We start from the raw sequence: 18,744 nt of genomic DNA on the forward strand, positions 1-18,744 counted from the left end.
ATCGCAAATATGCTAAATAAACGACCGGAAGACTGCATTTATTAGATATAATAAATAATTGAACTTATTATATTAACACCATGCAATGTGTTTTACCTCTTGTGTTTTTAGTTTTTTTCTTATTTTCCCCTGTAAAGCAGCTTTGGAACATTGCACATTGTGAATAGCGATAAATATATAAAATTGAATTGAATCTTCGTAACAAAATCCCACATTTTGTCAGTGATTCATTCTTCATAATTCATTCAAATATTGATGATGTCGAATGTGGTGTATACTGTGAGTTAATAAATCCGCTTAAATATGCAATGTGAGTAAATAGTGCTCATTAACAGCTGTTTAAATTACCATGCAATCAAACAGGAGAATTCTACGTGTTTTACACAGTGTTGATAATTATAAATTATTTATCAGTGCACGCCATTATTTTAAAAAATTAATTTGCACTTGAAATTTTACTGAGTGCTGAAAGTTTTTACTAACACCGATCTCATAATGTCCTGTTTAAAGCCATGGCATATATTTTACAACATGCTTTCATTTGGTAAAGTGAGTTAATCATTTCATTGTTTAAATGTTTTGATAACTGTTTTGACAGACAATGCCCAATTCATGAAAGGGGCTTGAACTTGCACTTTTTGCTGCTGCCAAATGCCTGTGCCAAAAAATAAACACTGTATTTCTCAATTTGCACTAAACACAAAGCAAATAAAACATTAAGCTCTGTATGCAACCCAGCAATATCTGAAATAAAACTGTTCCTACACTTTATTTATAAATTGAAAATTATTTAAACCAAATAAAGTATTAATAGAATGAATGGAACACATTTAATTGTTAAATGTAATATTTATTTATGACTAGTATTGAATAGAATTATGCCTGTGTATTTTAATTATTTTATATACAATACAGTGTCTATAGTACAGAATATTATTCTATAGTCTCTCCAAAATAGAAAAATACCTAATATGCCAAGACATTTAGAACCAGTGACATACAGACATGTGACAGCTCAAAATGTATTGTGTCATTATTCTAATTCAGGTGTGTGATGGAAAGACACATTTGTTAAAAAATACATTTGGAGATTAGTGCATGAGTTAAAACACAATTTTCACAATTCCAAATCTCTCACCTCAAATATTTCAAAACCATAAATATCAAGAACTCCCATAACCTTCTTCCGGGCTTTGGTTTGAGCCTGATAAGTACAGAACAGAACAGAACAGAACATGAGTTATTTATGATCAACATTTTGGGGTCAAAAACATGATTGGTATGTGGTTTCAAATCTAGAACTTATTTACAAGCGTACTTGCATTTATGTAGCAGTAACAAACCTCAGTAAACAAGTCTTTGAGTTACCTGCATATGATGGTTCACTAAAAAACATCTTAAGGGAGTCTTTTAAAAATGTTACGCTCTCATACTATTGCGCAGCCATGACATTATTAACTAGTAAAATAAAACATGTTTTGAGTATGTTACGGACCAAAAGAAAACAAGATTTATGTTTAACATGATTTTATTTTATGCCAGAAATCATTAGGATGATAAGTAAAGATCATGTTTCACAAAGATATTTTGTAAATTTCAAACAGTAAATATATAAAACTTGAGTGGATGGCAAAAACAATTTTCTCAATAATTAGATTTTTTTGGCACCCTCAGATTCCAGAGTTTTAAACAGTTGCATCTTCGCCAGATATCTTCCTATCCTAACAACCAGAGGTGGGTAGTTACCCGCTACATTTACTTTGTTACAGTGAAAAATGTGTACTTTTAAAGTATAATTAAAAGTAAATTGAGAGTAGATTCTTTTAAAAGCATTAATTGAACAATGGTCAAAACCATTTGAATAGGTTCACGAATCAGTTCAATATGGCAAGCCGATGGTGTCACAATTACAGCATAGATTAAACAAGTTTATATCCGAATGGCATTTTTGACGGCGTCTAAAATAGTATTAGCGCCGCAAAATCCAAATGGTATAAACAACGCACACAAAGCCATAATGTCGTATATAGTGGCGTTTTAAGGCGCTCGAAAAGCACACACTGGTTGTTTGGTTGTTTATTGTAAGCTTCATTGCAGTTCCACACACGATAGCGTCAGTCTATTCGAGAAGGTAATTGGCAAAGATTTTTGCATTGCCTAGGGCTGTGCTATATTTTAGCTAATAAGATCATGCTTGTTACATTACAATCATTGTGCAACATTATTGCGTCTCCTTATATCCGAATCTAAGTGATTCCTTATATAAATATAAGCAGAACAAGACCAAAAACGTAAAAAGTGACCAGTGGTCCAAGAGGGTCTCGAACCGTCAGATTAATTAATCAGCGAGGATAAATCTGTCACGCTAACCACCAGGCTGACATCCACAGTTCCAGGCTTGGCCACCTAAGAACCTTTGAATGATTTCTGGTGTTAGAAATGAGCTTATACAATATTTCAACCAATTGCTTTTTTGCTTTCCACGTAAGCAATACGCTATATGTAATAAGCAGGATACATACAGTGGGATTGGTTGGCCTATATACAATTGCTGACCACGTTGTGTAACCTTAAATCCAAAAAGAAGTCGTCGTTTCTTCAGAAAGCAAGCAACGATTTGTTTAATGTTAGCAAACACTGCACACATAATAAAACCCTGTAAAATGATCAGTGGTAAATTAGTCTGGTCTGAGAACTTAAGAACACGCAGAACACAAAGAGCGGATATGAAGTGGATAGCAATCTATATCCAATCAAAACTGCAAATGTGTCATATTGTTTGCCAGCAATGATAAATGCCTGCCATATGCACCTGGGCTTGCATAAATATTAATTTGAAGAACAGAAAAAATAAAACGTTTTGATTGGCGTGTGGTTCACTGTGTACTTTATGTTTACAAGTATGAACTTTTCACAATACACAAGTGTGACACAACATGTGAAAACATGAGTATGGTCTAAAATCAGTTTGAAATTCATATAAGAGGGCACTGCAGATGTTCAAGATCACCTTAGGAAATGTTTAGTTTAGTTAAATGCATTGAAAACGCAAAACTCTACAGGTTCACTTTAGTTTGACATGGTCTATTATTATAAATAAAGGGTAGCTGTGTAATCTACGTTGATATATAGATAAGATTTACAGAAATGCTTGTCCCTTCTGTGTTTGTAAATTCTTTAGTCTCCATAATTACATTGCAAAGATATCTGCTTATATTAATAATAATAATACAAATACAATATTACATTGTTCGCCTATATACTAATCAGATACAAAGTAACTAAGTAACTAGCTACTTGAGTAGTTTTTTCATTGCATACTTTTTTTACTTTTACTTGAGTAATTTTTTAAATATAGTTTAATTATAGTTGAGTAAAGATTTTGGATACTCTACCCACCTCTGCTAACAACACATACATCAATAGAAAGATTAATTATTCAGCTTTCAAATTATGTAAAAATCTCAATTTTGAACCGTAAGACTGGTTTTGTTCTCCGGGGTCACGTATGTAATGGGTTGTGCATTATTACACAAAATTATACTTTTGCATTCATTGTCACTTCAAATATCTGTTTCCATTGTATTCCTGTTACTTTTGTTCTACACTCTGGTTTCAGCACATTCGGGAGCAGGCACATAATCAATGCTACTCGGCTGTTTTTAGAACATTTCTGTTTTTCACGTAGTCATTGCTGAAATTTTGGTTATTGGTAGATATCGCTACTTACAGCTCTATCAGCTTTGCTTAGCAGCCTGGTTGTAGGATGTCAGCTCAGTGGCAAGACTTGCTATATCACAAGCGTGGAGTCTTTGGGGTTGGTGGTTCAAATCCAGTCATGGGTTAAATGTTACGTTACTTGTACGCAAATTGTGCCTTTTAAGTTTGTTCTCACATGTTCTTCTAAACCTGTCCGTTTTTCACAGATGTTCTGTTTCTGCCATATTTGCTCTTGTTGCTCTGCACTGCTGAGGCTCTGCGCTGGACATAATGTAACCTTAAATGATGTTCAATTAAGCTTACCTTGATGCTTTCATTGATGCGGTTTACTAGCCAACTGAACAATCTGGTGTAGAGGTTTTTGGCGAGTGCATCACGGGCATAATAGGCCTGAAATGGAAAAAAAAACACCTATTAAGTAAGTATTTTTTTATTCAGCACTTTTCAGATACAGCACGTGACACTAGGAGTCTCATATGGCCTCTAAGGAGGATGCCTCATAATCAGGGTCCTCCTCAACATTATCATCTACCTCAGACGCATTCTCCTCTATGTCACTTTAATTGTCAAAAACCTGTGACAAAACCTCATTGACAGAATACCTTTGCTTAGAGGCCATATTTGAATTGAGAGCATAAATAGAGCGTCCACAAAGTACGAAAACAAATGGTTTAGAAGTCTTCTGTGCAAGCTCTTATATGTTTTCCCCTCCCTCACGCCACAGGAAATGTAAAAGTTCTCGCAATAATTTAGTTCTTCACTCACCCATGGCACGGGAAATATCAAAGTTCTCGCGAAAATTCTGATTCCCCCTACCCCCATGTCATGTGAACAATCAGTGGTCCTCGCAATACTAAAAATTATAGGGAATATTATGAAATTATAGCATGTTACAGTGACCACAATATAACCAAAAGCGTACTGTGTGTGAACATTTTAAATTTAGTTTGTTTTATACAGCTATAAGAACCTGGGGTCAAATTGACCCCATGGAACAATGATGATACAAAATGTGTATGGGACATTTTCACATCATGTCACATCATGTTAATTTTGGGTTTACTGAATTGTCCTCATTAAATGAGGAAAAGTCATTCATTCTGAAGCAAAAAAAATATGTCAACTATGTGTTTACAGACGTTAAACATTGAATGGGGTCGAATTGACCCCAAGGATAATAGGAGGGTTAATGATTTACTCTGGCAGCATGTTTATGCATATATTCATATTTATTCGTTATACATATTGTATATTTGTAAACCCTGTTTTAGAAACAAGGGGCTCTGTTTAAGGACTTGATCTTTTGCAACTTTATATTCTTTCTCAAAACTACTTTGTTGCATTGATTTTGTCAGATTAACTGATAAGTAGTAATGAATGGCAATTTTCTGCAAGTATATTTTGCACTAAATCTGTAATAAAGAAAATTACCCGTATTGGGATATGTATCGTGGCCTTGTATCGGGGTGCGTATCGTATTGTGAAGTTGTTGGCGATACACAGCCCTAACCAGAACCGCGGGTTACATATTAGAAAGTTAGAACTGATCATAATATAAAATCTAATATTTTGTGCATCATCAGCCAAAATATCAGAAACGGTTTATTTGTTTTGTAGCTCAAATAAAGACATTTTCGCCTAGTGCAGTTGAGTTTCTCTGGTCCGAGCATTTGTATTTAAAAAATAGTGATATGATTTATTGATACGACTAGGGACTTATTGAACTGTGGTTATGGAACTTTTTAAAAACACTTAAACGGTTCAACAGTTTGCTCGTATAAGTACAGAAAAAAAAACTGCATGTTTTTTTTTTATTATAATAGTCAAGTCAAGTCAGCTTTATTTATATAGCACATTTTAAAATTTCCATTGTTACAAAGCAGCTGTACAAGAAAACATTGACTATAAGTAAAACATAAAAAGTTATGGAAGTCAAAACACAGGTCAAATATCAGACACAAAGTTCTCAAGTATTACAGTCCTTCACGTGCACTACGCTCTCAGGCGTAGACAGTTGGTAATACCTAGAATTTCAAAATCAAGTGCAGGGGCAGATCCTTTTCCTATCTAGCGCCTAAACTTTGGAACAGTCTTCCCTGCACTGTCTGGGAGGCAGACACACTCTGTCAGTTTAAATCTAGACTAAAGACTCATCTTTTTAGTCTTGCATACACTACACTATCATAATATATATATATATTCTAAAGATTTAGGCTGCACTAGTTAGATCAACCGGAACCAGGAACACTTCCAATAACAACTGATGCATTTGTTGCATCAAAGAGTTCAGAACAGTACTCTACACTCAGCCAGTCTTGTCTCATTGTTCCAAGGTTACTAGAGCGGGCAGGACGCAGTTCAAGGTTACCAGAGCGGGCAGGACGCAGTCCAAGGTTACCGGAGCTGGGAGGGCGCAATCCATACCCAGACCTGACAAATACTGTGATGAAAGAGCTGGAGGAAGGACGTGGCGACTCTACAAAACTTCAGCCGCTATTAGATTATTAATGATAATCTTAAATCTAACTTTTTTTTATTTTGCCTTGTTGTGCAAGCACCGTTGAGCTTGTGCAGAGGCTGCAGCTTTTGCCAGAGGGGAACTGGAATCCCCTGGTCAGGCCTGGTTTCCCAATGAGTTTTTTCTTTCTCCTCCAAAGGAGTTGTGGGTTCCTCGCCACCGTTTGCATACTGTTTTGCACTGTTTTGTTTACCTGGCCGGGGGGGCTGCTTGAATTTTATAGTCTTATTTAATTAACACTGCATATAGGAATTTATAGTGTGTCTGATATTTGATCGGTGTTTTGACTTGAATAACCTTTTATGTTTTGATTATAGTCCATGTTTTCTTGTACAGCTGCTTTGTAACAATGAAAATTGTAAAAATGCTATATAAATAAAGCTTACTTGACTTGACTATCAAAGGTCCATATTTTAAGTCTCTTTTTTGTGAATCTTTGTAATGAAAATGTGTCCTTTTAAGTAACAACTACCAATAATTAGGATAATGGACGTCGGAAGCACAAGAATTTGAGTGCAAAAACAACCACACTTTTACAGCAGCTCCTGTGGCGAAAGAGAGCTGTGCAACTAAACTTTCTGCTCTAATGACAGACGCTTAGCCTTCTCGTTAGAATACTCGTCTCCAATCCCGGACAGATGCTGGTTCGAGACCCACTTGGTAGAATAGGATTTCATAGCATTTTTCCCCTTTGAGCCATCAAAGTTTACAGAACCTACCCAGTCATTGTAAATGTTGTGTTCACTTAGATTCGCTTAATAGGACTAGGTGTTATAATCCCACTGTTTCAACACTGTTGAATTGCCCAATAGGACATGTTGCAGGGGGAAGCAGTCAAGAATATGAATAGAGGAAGCTGGTCTGAGGTTTCACTGGTTCGTCAGGTAGGCATCCTCTTTCCTTGCCATTATCAGAGAAACATCTTATGAGTTTCATCACATTATCCTGAGTAAAAGCTGCCTTTTTGGTGAGATGCTGCTGATAATGCCCTTTGTATGGTTCCCATCAACGCGACACATCGTCAGTTGTGCTACTCATTGGGTGTTTCGGCCTTTTATCACAAGACACAAGAGGCCCACCGCAGGTTGATCAGACCTGGGTGTGTGTCACATTGTTGTAAGATCATCTGGCAGCCCATGCTGTGTCCATCTGCCTTAGCCACAGCCAATGCCATACCAGAGATTCTTTCTTTCAAATGCTTCGTCAGTGGCCTCTTCCCAAGGTACAGTCAACTTATCTATGAGGACTGTCCTACTGGAGCTGGACCACAGAACCATGTCTGGCCACAGTTTGGTCGCTGCGATTTCCAAGGGGAAAGTAAGTCTGTGGTTTAAATCAACTCGCATTTCCCTATCCCTGGCTCTACTCAGCAGGCCTGGATCTGGGGATAAGGTCTTGGCTAGCGGTTTCTGCCCCTCCCGAATAAAGGGTTTCCTTGTTTAGTTTCTTAAAGAAAAACGCAAAGCATTCTTTTTTTATGCATGAGATACAATTATATTTTTTTATAATTTTGCGTGGATTTCTTGAACATAAATCTGGAAGAGTATAATTGTTTTAAAATTGGTTGGATTAACTTAAAAATTGGTTAGTTGTTTTAACTATTATTTCTTTCCCTTTCTTTTAATGAGCGTTTCAAAACATTATTCATTAACCTTTGCTTTGGCTACGCATTATTATTATCAAGTACCCTAATGAAATGAAATATGTTAGGCTAAATCTAACCCTGAATATTTTAAAAGGTGCAACATTTAAATCTACATTATATGGAGGTTTACTTTATGACCGATCTTTGTTGGTGCAACACTCTCAATCTTTAGGTGTCCTCGCATTATTTGTTCTAACCACTTCACAATTCCACACTGACTGACCAGTTGGGTGTTTGGCCTGGGATCTTCCCAGTTGTGAATCACTTCATGACCATTGTAGTCGATAACAGGACTTAACGACTACAGACCTGTGCCTCTTACTATGGCTCTTACGTCTGTCGTCATGAAGTTGTTTGAAAAACTGGTTCTGGCTAATCTGAAGGACATCACTGGACCCTTACTGGACCCCACTGCAGTTTGCTTACCGAGCAAACAGGGCCGTGGATGACGCAATCAACATGGGATTGCACTTCATCCTGCAACATCTGGATAAAACAGGGACTTTTGTGAGGATCTTGTTTGTGGACTTTAGTTCGGCTTTCAACACCATCATCCCAACAGCCCTCCAGACCAAACTGACCCAGCTCTCTGTTCCTAGCTCTATCTGTCAGTGGATCACCAGCTTTCTGACAGATCGGCAACAGTTAGTGAGACTGGGGAAATTCATGTCAAACAGCTGCTCCACCATCACGGGTGCCCCTCTGGGATGTGTTCTCTCCCCACTGTTCTTCACACTGTACACCAACGACTGCACCTCTAAAGACCCTTCTGTCAAGCTCCTGAAGTTTGCAGACGACACTACAGTCATCGGCCTCATCCAGGACGGTGACGAGTCTGCTTACAGGCAAGAGGTTGAGCAGCTGGCTGTCTGGTGCAGTCTTAACAACCTGGAGCTGAACACGCTCAAAACAGTGGAGATGATCCTGGACTTCAGAAGAAACCCCCCTGCACTCCTCCCACTCACCATCATGAACAGCACTGTGGCTGCAGTGGACTCATTTAGATTCCTGGGAACCACCATCTCTCAGGACCTAAAGTGGGACAATCACATTGATTCAATTGTGAAAAAGGCCCAACAAAGGTTGTACTTCCTTCACCAGCTGAGGAAGTTTAACCTGCCACAGGAGCTGCTGAAACAGTTCTACTCAGCCGTCATTGAGTCTGTACTGTGCACTTCAATAACTGTCTGGTTTGGTTCAGCTACAAAATCAGACATCAGAAGACTACAGAGAACGGTTCGGACTGCTGAAAGGATTATTGGTACTCCCCTGCCCAACCTTCAAGAACTGTATACATCCAGAGTGAGGAAAAGGGCTAGGAAAATCACTCTGGATCCCTCACATCCAAGTTACCCCATCTTTGAACTTTTCCCATCTGGCCGGCGCTTCAGAGCCGCAAATACCAGGACAGTCAGGCACAAGAACAGTTTCTTCCCCCAGGCAATCTACCTCATGAACAGTTAAATGTTCCCCACTTATGCAATAAAATGTGCAATATCCTTATATTTATTTGTTACCTCTCCTTCCTAGTACATCCCTGCATCTACTTAATCCTATCCCATTATAATTTCTAGCACAATTGTTTATACACTTATTTATTTACCTATTTTTTGTCTGTGCGTTGTTGTCTCTGTGTACTGGAAGGTAATGTCACGAAAACAAATTCCTTGTATGTGCAAGCATACTTGGCAATAAAGCTCTTTCTGATTCTGATTGACACAAACTTGAGACCCAGTCAAATCTGTATCTTTTTCCATGTGAATATGTGGGCAATATTTTTTGTGACTAAATGTTAATGACGCATTTAAATCTGTATCAGAGCCTTTATTTTAAATTTGTTTTGTTCTTTGTTTCTGTTGTAAAACGTAAAACGAATAAAAATACTAAATTACAGTGTGTACATGGCCATTATATCCTGTGTTTTAAATACAAATGATTATGCAGCCATACAGAAGAACGCATTTGATTTTGCACAGAGCGAATAAAAAGGCTGCTAATAAAGCAGATTGCCCATATTAGCAAATTTATAGAACATACATAGGCTAAACACTCAAGTGAGTATGATATTAAAATTATTCTACATGTTCTTGTTGAGGAAATGCAAGCATTATGCTCGGACGAAAGTCGGCTCAAAGTTTGTTAATAACTCCGTCGGTGTTAAACATTGATCAAAGAAACTTTAAAGTTCTGTGAATCTATAAGCAAAGACATTCTAATCTCCGTTTTATTCTGTGTGTTCCAGATGCATTCACAACTCATGCTGCCATCAAATAATGTCAATCCATCTTTGATGCATTGAATTTTAAATGTTAAAATATTGATATTCATAATTAAGTTAACATAACTGTATATAGGGCATAATCTACTTTTCCGTTTTATGTCTGCATTCCGTGCTTCTGTCTGCGTTTTCGGCATCGCGGCAATTGGGAACCAAGGTTTCGCATGGCTCCAGTGAAATTATTAGGCTATTATGCCTCTTTGATATGACAGTTTGCATAAAACCTTTTTGTTAACTTTAGCTTATGACGCGAAAAATATCCGCACAGAAAGAAGAACCCAGCTAAAAGTCAGTAGTTTCTTGCCTTGCACCGAACTGACCTGATATGAAAAAAAAAATTTTTTATAGGGCAGGTTATTATTAGTAGGATTGTGTAAACTAAAGCTTACCTTTATGAAAACCATTTAAGCGTGAATGATTTGTTTGGTTTATTCAATTCAGGTTTTGGATGTTGTAATGTTGTGTTCATGAGCATGCACAGACACAAATTTGAATAAAGTTTATATCAGTGTGGGGGCCGATGCACAGCACATTTGAGGTAAATTGTTTTTAGAAAACAGAAAGGATGCCATACCATACCATACCATATTATCTCATTTTGTTTCCATCTTTGCTGCAACAGATTTGCAAGGGCCGTAATCTGTGCTGAAATTACTGTAATGAGTGTTTGGTGTTTAGCTGAGTTCAGGTCTGGGCATTTAGTAGGCCAGTCAAGCTCTTCCACACTAGATTGAATCTCTTGTTGTTGTGAATCATTTATTTTTAAACATTGCACAGGGGCATTATAATGTCATCAGGAATGTGCACTACCTGTTCATGTAAGTTAAAGGGATAGTTCACACAAAAAGGAAAATCTTATTTTTCGGTTATGACTTTCTTTCTACTGCAGAACACAAACGATATTTTGAATACCTTCATTTGTGGTTTGCGAATGAAAAAGTCAAACAGATTTGAAATGACAAGAGGGCGAGTAAATGATGACAGAATTTTCATTTTTAGGTGAACTATCGCTTTATCACTTTACCCCTTTACTTTCCCTTAAGCGAGTCAAATCACTAATGCTTGCCAACAGAACTGTCACTGGCTCTGCACCTACATACTTTCAACTACATACTACTACTAAAAAGGGGAAGTCTCTCTCTCTTTCTCTCATCAGTTATCGTTCTGGCTTTTGTGGAAACTAGTAACTTGGTGTTAGCACTTATTGCATTATTTTTACCCTGAATGACATATCACTTTTTTGCGTCCTAAAGTCTCTGTAAGGCACTTTGGATAAAAGCATCTGCTAAATGACTAAATTTAAATGTAATACATTTACAAGTACAACCTTTTTGAAAGGTTTTTCCCATTTCTTTTTTACATTTATGACTATTTTTACAGTGTGTCTACGTTCTGAAAGTTATAGTTACAGTTCATTAACAACCCTTAATTTAAAAGATTATGGAACGTTTTGATAGGGAGAAGATTTAAATAGATAAGTGCAAGTGCTGACTTGAGCCACATTGAGTGTGGTGGACACTTTTTCCATCTTGGCCTCGACTGTACGAAAACTGAACGCTCTCTCCAGGACGTACTGTTCAATGCCCAGCAGCTCACACATCTCCTTCAAGTCTGAGAAATTAAACAAACAAGAAAACCCAGCAGATCATTTGAAAGGAAGACTAATACAGAAAAAAACTGATAGAAAACATAGCTCAGTTTGTTATGTCATTTGTCAAGTGTTAAACAAACTAATTATCCAACAAGATAAGAAAAATAATAATAGTCTAATAAGAGATAGAATAAAAGTATCTTTTAAGAGGCAAAGCTAAATAACTTATTTGGATTTTGAGTGCATATTAATCAGGTGAAAGGAAAAAGGAAAGCACATTAGTGCTAATAAGGTTTTCGTACAGCCAAAAAACAGATGCAGTATTATATAAAGGGAGTTGACACAGACTATGAGGTTTAGGCCCAATCCCAATTTTATTTTATGCCCCTTTACCTTGCCCCTTGAAACAGAGTGGTAAGGGGAAGGGTTGAAAGGGGACATCCCACTACTATGTCATCATACGTACGGTGTGATCTTCACACGAACGTGCTAAACAGAGGGGTAGGGGAAAGTACAATTATATTCATTAAAATTGTATTTATATAGTGCTTTTTACAAGGTTGCATTGCACAGAGAAACGGAAAATACAATACAGTATTTTAGATAAAGTGTAGGGGTGAGGGGTAGGAATTGGATTGGGCCTTAGACTAGATAGGGCTTCCTCTCAAATGACATTATACCGTACCCTCTTGGGCACTGCAGATACTTGGGTGGCTGGATTAACATGTTCATGAGTTAAAAAGTAAAAATGTAAACACATTGCTCACACACAGTGTTTAAGCCACACTTGACAAAATATCAAAGCAAGTGGCACCAGAAAGAGACATTCCAGAACTAACTTTAGCCATGCTTTTACTTTTGACTGGTGCTAAGAAGGTTTGTGTACATGTACGGACACAAATATTAGCCCCCTTTGTAAATATGAGCAAAGAATTCTATGAAAATAAACCTGCATGTTTTTTTATCTTTATTTAAAGAAAAAAGCAATCACAAGGATCCAATATTATTCACAAGCCACAATTTTTAGACCCCATACCTTACGTTATTTTTAATACCACCTTTGCAAGAAAACAGCTAAGAGTCGTCTCTTAAAATGTCTGATGAAGAAGATTACGTGACAAATGATCTGTCTTAGACCGTTCCTCCATACAGAATTTCTCCAGGTCATTCAAATGTTGGTGCTCCCTCTTATTCAGTTCATCCCACTAATTTTCTATAGGGTTCAGGCCAGGGAATGGCTATATCGTTTTTTTGTTGATTTTGATGTTTGTTTTAAACCAATGTGCTTATGGAAGATCTCACCGTGACCCATTAATAAGATTTATAGCAGAACAAGGTATTAGTTTTTTTATCTCTTGGTATTTGATATAATCCATGATGCCATGTATCAGAACAAGATGTGCAAAACCTCTGGTATAAATGCAAGTCCACAAAAATATGCCACAGTTTATTTAACTGTAGACATAGGACACTTTTTATCTCTTTGTGCACCAAAGAGACACCTTTTTTGTTCTTGCTGCAAAAAAAAACTATTTTTCATTTTATATGGCCATAGAATTCAGTCCTGGTTGAAGTTCCATTAAGGCAAAATAGTATGGAGGAGTTTGTTTTTGCATGATAGCAGAAGATTTGTTTCTTTAACAGTGTCCCAAACAACTTGTGGTGATTGGGTTGCAGTTTTTTCTTCCATTTTTGTAAATGCTTTCTGAATTCTGTAATTTTTTCTCATCTGTGATCCATAAAAAGTGTTTGGCCACTCAAATTATTCCCCTCACTGTGCATTAAGACAATATAGACAAACATTAATTTTCTTTAAGGCAGATTTTGGACATTACCAGTTGATTAAAACTTTTTGATTGCCCTGATTTTGAAATTTACTTTTTATTCTTTTAACTATTTTCTTAAAGCGTCACAAAACACTAAATAACATTTATTTAGATATTAACAGAGTTGGTTGTGTTCCACATCATGAAAACAATTTGTGCAACTGTTAGTTATTACTGTAGAGAAAACTAGTAAATGTTTATCTTTCCCTTCTGGGTTTACATTTACATTTAGCGGACGCTTTTATCATACAATGGGTTTGAGATCCTCATTTGGCCAATGTCAAAGGATGTAACGTGGCGATGTACGATAGTACAGTGATGATGCGTCGGTGTCTAATAATTATTCATGGACTTTGTTTTCTTTTCCAATGAAGACATTTCTACGAATTATTCATGACAATGCCTGGTGTGTTTCTACAGTATCGGACCCTTCAGAGAGAGGCGTTTATGGGACATGATAATAAGTTGATGGATAAATGAAAAAAAGCAGAACACTTACCCGGAGTTGCCAAAATACATGCATACAGTCGTTTAGCAGACTCTTTTATCCAAAGTAACTTACAAAGTAAGTTGATACTTACTGTAACATTGTTAATGATGTGCAACACAACCAACTATCAACAAATGTTGTTTAGAGTTTCACAAGGCTTTAATGTTTTTACACACGCATGTGGAGCGTTTACAGCATGGATAAAGCTAGCGCTCATTGCTGCGTTTCACTGGCATAGTGTTGGTTTGACATTGGACGTTCGATAAACATTAAAATACATGTTTCCAACTTCAATAGCATTTAAAGGGAATGACGTACGTATAGCCACCAATCTAACTGTACAGTGTTCATGTGTGTGTCAGCTATAAATGCACACCTTCTAGATTATTTATTGAAATGATCCAATCCGAGACCCAAAATCCATAAAATGATACGAACCGTGAGTTTTGCGATCCATAGCACCACTAGTCAGCTGTGTGTTCAAGTTGCATTTGCCATTGTTAGTACATATAGGCATCTACAGATGTATTCGCTCTCAGTTTCTCTTTACTAAACACACTTGGTTTATTTTACTGTGTGATAGGCCTATGTAGGGATGTCAGACCACTTAATTTAACTGGAGGTAATCCTGACAGTTTGCCCATCCATTGTAGAGGTCGGCCAATCTGGATATTTTCAAAAAGTTCCAGTCACAATCCTGGGCTTATATTCACAGCATTCTTTGCTCATATTTACCAAGGGGAGTAATATTTTTGCTTGTTAACACACTGGTCACACAGTGAAGTGTCATTACAGTAACTTTACAATTAATACATTATCATTAACAGACAAAGCATTTATATGTCCTACAGCTAGACTTTTTCATCAAGATTGTAGCCTTTAAAATAAAAGTTCCAAGGAACAAAAATGTAATGCATTCCATTAATGTTATATTGTGGTAATATGAGGTGATAAGAAAATGCATGTCTAAAAACTAATAAAGGTATGTAAGAAGTTTTAGTATATTATAGCATGTCACATGGTAGGACATGTTTGGGTGATCAATCGCTAAAACAATAAAAACATGACAACATAATTAAAACATGCTTTTGAGTAATCAAATTTTGGAACCAAACTGTTCATATCCTCTTGCTGTTGTAGACATACCATGGCTGATTTTGTTTTGCCCTTATTTTAAATACTAACTATGATTATTTAAATTGTGAACATGTTGGAAAGTGGACTTCCTCTTCTCTTAAGAGTTTAGAAATTTCAAGAAGAACAGGTCTACTAAAAACCCATTTGAATACAGGACCGAGCACTCACCATTTTTATCCTTCACCTGACTCTCATCGAAGCCGTTGACACGAGACTCTGGTTTAAACTCGATGTTTCCCAGCTTGAGGACAGCAGCAACTAGCTCCAGCACTGACTGAACCTCATCCTCCATGAAGCCCACAATTTGCATGGCATTCTGGAAGATTAGAGGTGAAAATGACATTAGTTGACAGGGGTCTGGTGATGGACATAAAACATACTTTATGGTCAAATCTGTCAGGAAATTGACTGGACACTGTGGACCGACAGACTGAATGTGTTGAGAAACAAGCTCAAGCAACATCATGACAGGCATTCCTTGAAAATTATAGAAAAAAGTTATTTGATTATCAGTAACTGTAATTAGGGTTTTAACACTTTACCTTTGACTTATCATATACATAGTGACATAGTGAGTGTATGTAACATGTCAGTTAAAGAGTCACACCACAATGTCTTGTATAAGAGAACTTTATTGATTGTTTCTTTTCATTTTTCCAGTCACATGGAGGGTGCACATTCCGTTGTGAATAAAGGTAGTTAGTATGGTGTTTTGGATCTTTGTAAAAGGAGAGGTAAATGGTAATGAGACAAATAATGTTGTTTGCTAATGATTATTTTTGTCTTACCTTTCTTTGACCCTTCTTAGTGAAAGGGGCCGGCCGCAAACAGCAAGCCATATTTATCACAAATATACGAGGGGAGGACCTTAATCGATGACAGTGTGGATAATGTTATCTTAGTGTTATTGGGGATTTACATTTGGTCATTTATCAGACGCTTTTATCCAAAGCGACTTACAAAAGAGTTCGGGGAGCAATAAGCGATATAAGGATGCATTTCTTTTGAATGTTCATTGGTTTTCATGATGAAAAGATTTTCATCCATTTAAAATGAAATGTTGAAGAAGATGCATATGCCGATGCAGGCATGTATAACGATGTTGAAGATTATGTAAATGTTCAAGTCAAGTTTTGGCAAATGTGATGATAACTGAAGTATTGTCATCATTGGACAGTTTAATTTCAAGGGGAGGAGCCTCACTTATAAAAGCCCCACTGTTGGGTGAAAGAGGGGAAGAAACTTGGCCTTAGTTGGGCTGGTAGCCAACACCTAATTTGCAAGAAAATTTGTTTAAGTTTTCTTTTCCTTTTTTGTTGTACTTTGTGTTTTAAATAGAGTACTTAGAGTGTTAAATATATGTAATGGAAGTCATAATATATTGAATAAAATGAAATTGATAACACAAATTCATAACAACGATTTATTTCCTTGTTATCAGAACAACAACCTTCTCCATTTGATGACTTTAAAATGGCTACCGCGAAGAAATAGCAAACGTATTTCTTTATCGTTAGAAACGTATTGAGTCCAGGTGCCATAATTTTGGCCTATACACGCATTCGTCAGCGTCTTTATTAATTTGTTATTAGTTAAAATTGCTGCTTCTAGATTACACGCAGACTCACTCATTGTTCCATATCTGAACAATCACAAATAAAAACACAAGATGGCGCTTTGATGGCATCAGTTTCATTCCATATATCGATGTTTCAATCTATATGTTCATATTTTCATTCAATATATTATATTTTCATTCCATATATCATTACATAAATTCAACCAATCAGATATATACAGACTTTCATTCAATAAATTCTAGTTTTATTCCATATATTTAACCAATCATATGATAAATACTTTATGCCATAATATATACTATATCATTTAATAATATACTATTTTTATGCGGGGGCTTTCCTGTAGCTCAGTGGTAAGAGCATTGCGTTAACAACGCAAGTTTTTGGGTTCGATGCCAGGGGATTGCAGATACCTATGTAAAATGTATAGGATAATACTATGTAAGTCGCTTTGGATGAAAGCGTCTGCCAAATGCCTAAATGTAAATAAATTGAATGCACTATGCTATTTTTTATTTTGGAGTGAGATTTAATGTGTCTCATATAATTATGGAACGCTTGTGCTAAACAGGACACGTGTCAGTATTTGCACGGTAAAACCATAAATAACCTGTCACTTTAAATGTCATAGCATTGATAATGTACATGTGAGCAGATCATTCGCAATATCATTCAAATATCTGGTCCAAAGGGCAGAGATAACAGAGCAACTTGTGCTAGATAATATGTGACATAGTATGAAAAATTATATTGTCACTGTCAAGCAATGGCAGGGTATCTATTGCAAAACCACTTTCATGTTGAAAAGGCATGACAAATCTATAAATGAATGATTGTTGTATTTTCTAGTCTATTGACAGCAAACAAACTAAACTTGTTTCACCATCTAGGAGTGTCTACGGCATGTGTGCAGCACATTATTGTCCAACTATGCAGACAATAAATTTGACGATGAATCTCAATTTCTATGTTGTGCCATTGTTTGAAGGTGTTGACTATGTTTGCATGGCTTGCCCGGATTATTGCCACATGAATAGTGTGTGCACAGGTTTAATTACTTTAAAGATAATGAGCTGAGACATAAATCATATTTTTATTGTTATGTTTTTATTGTGTTTTTTTGTTATTTTGGCTGTTTATATCTGTGTAAACGCGGATTGTTTTAATAACGGTGTCGTCTGTACGTGAAACTTTTCAGTTTTTCATCGTGTAAACGTGGCCTAAGATAAAGTTTTCTAATTGAAACTCAAATACATAGCGTATTGTATGCTTAAGGAGAAAACAATAACAGTGTTGTCAAATGTATATTATAGCTGTTCTGTAGTTGTCTTTAAGAATCGGCTAAAACACATCTCTTCCATCAACATCTGACCCATTAGTACAGTCTTCTACTTCTTTTCTACTTTCTGATCCTCCCCTCAAAGAAAAATCCTTGCTTCGTATACTGTGGTAGGCTAAATTAATCCAGTTTTACTGCACCTATGCATTGTTGTTCTTTTGTTGCACAAATTGCTTCTATTGTTTTCCCCTAGTTTTTAAGTCGCTTCAGATTAAAGCGTCTGCTAAATGACTAAATGTAAATATAATATATAAAAACAAATTATTGTATTAAATTAAATAAAACAATACAGCAGTTATTAAATCTACGCAAAATGGAATGTTATGTATAACACATATTTTTAAATTTTACTAGTGGGTAAGCACACTGTAGTTCATTTATGTAAGTGAGGATACCAAAAAAAGTGAACTGTGACATATTATACCCAAAAATTCTTCAAACAGTGACAAAGATTTTGGACCAAATTATTTAGACATTTTGACCTGACCTGAAAGTGTTTTCGTTAATTACTAATGCAACCTTTTTACACCACAGAAATAAAATTAAGCATTGCTTGGTAATTGATTGTCCTGATTTGGGATTATCTAGTTGTTTACTTAAATTTAACAGCTGACAGTTAT

The 18,744-nt window shown here is 36.2% G+C and overlaps 1 protein-coding gene across 4 annotated transcripts in view; it reads right to left on the bottom strand.

The window, feature by feature from the left end:
* The window catches only part of myo1b (myosin IB), a 175,516-nt gene that overhangs the window by 78,556 nt on the left and 78,216 nt on the right, over positions 1-18,744 (bottom strand). For all 4 annotated transcript variants that reach the window (XM_079463941.1, XM_079463939.1, XM_079463940.1 and 1 more), the window contains exons 10-13: positions 15,374-15,521; positions 11,654-11,772; positions 4,024-4,110; positions 1,139-1,204 (exon numbers count right to left, since the gene is read on the bottom strand). In XM_079463941.1, the coding sequence (XP_079320067.1) occupies positions 1,139-1,204; positions 4,024-4,110; positions 11,654-11,772; positions 15,374-15,521 (420 nt within the window). The remainder of the gene's footprint in view (positions 1-1,138; positions 1,205-4,023; positions 4,111-11,653; positions 11,773-15,373; positions 15,522-18,744) is intronic.

Source organism: Barbatula barbatula (genome assembly GCF_947034865.1).
Source record: "Barbatula barbatula genome assembly, chromosome: 9".
In the NCBI taxonomy this organism is placed as follows: Eukaryota; Metazoa; Chordata; class Actinopteri; order Cypriniformes; family Nemacheilidae; genus Barbatula; species Barbatula barbatula.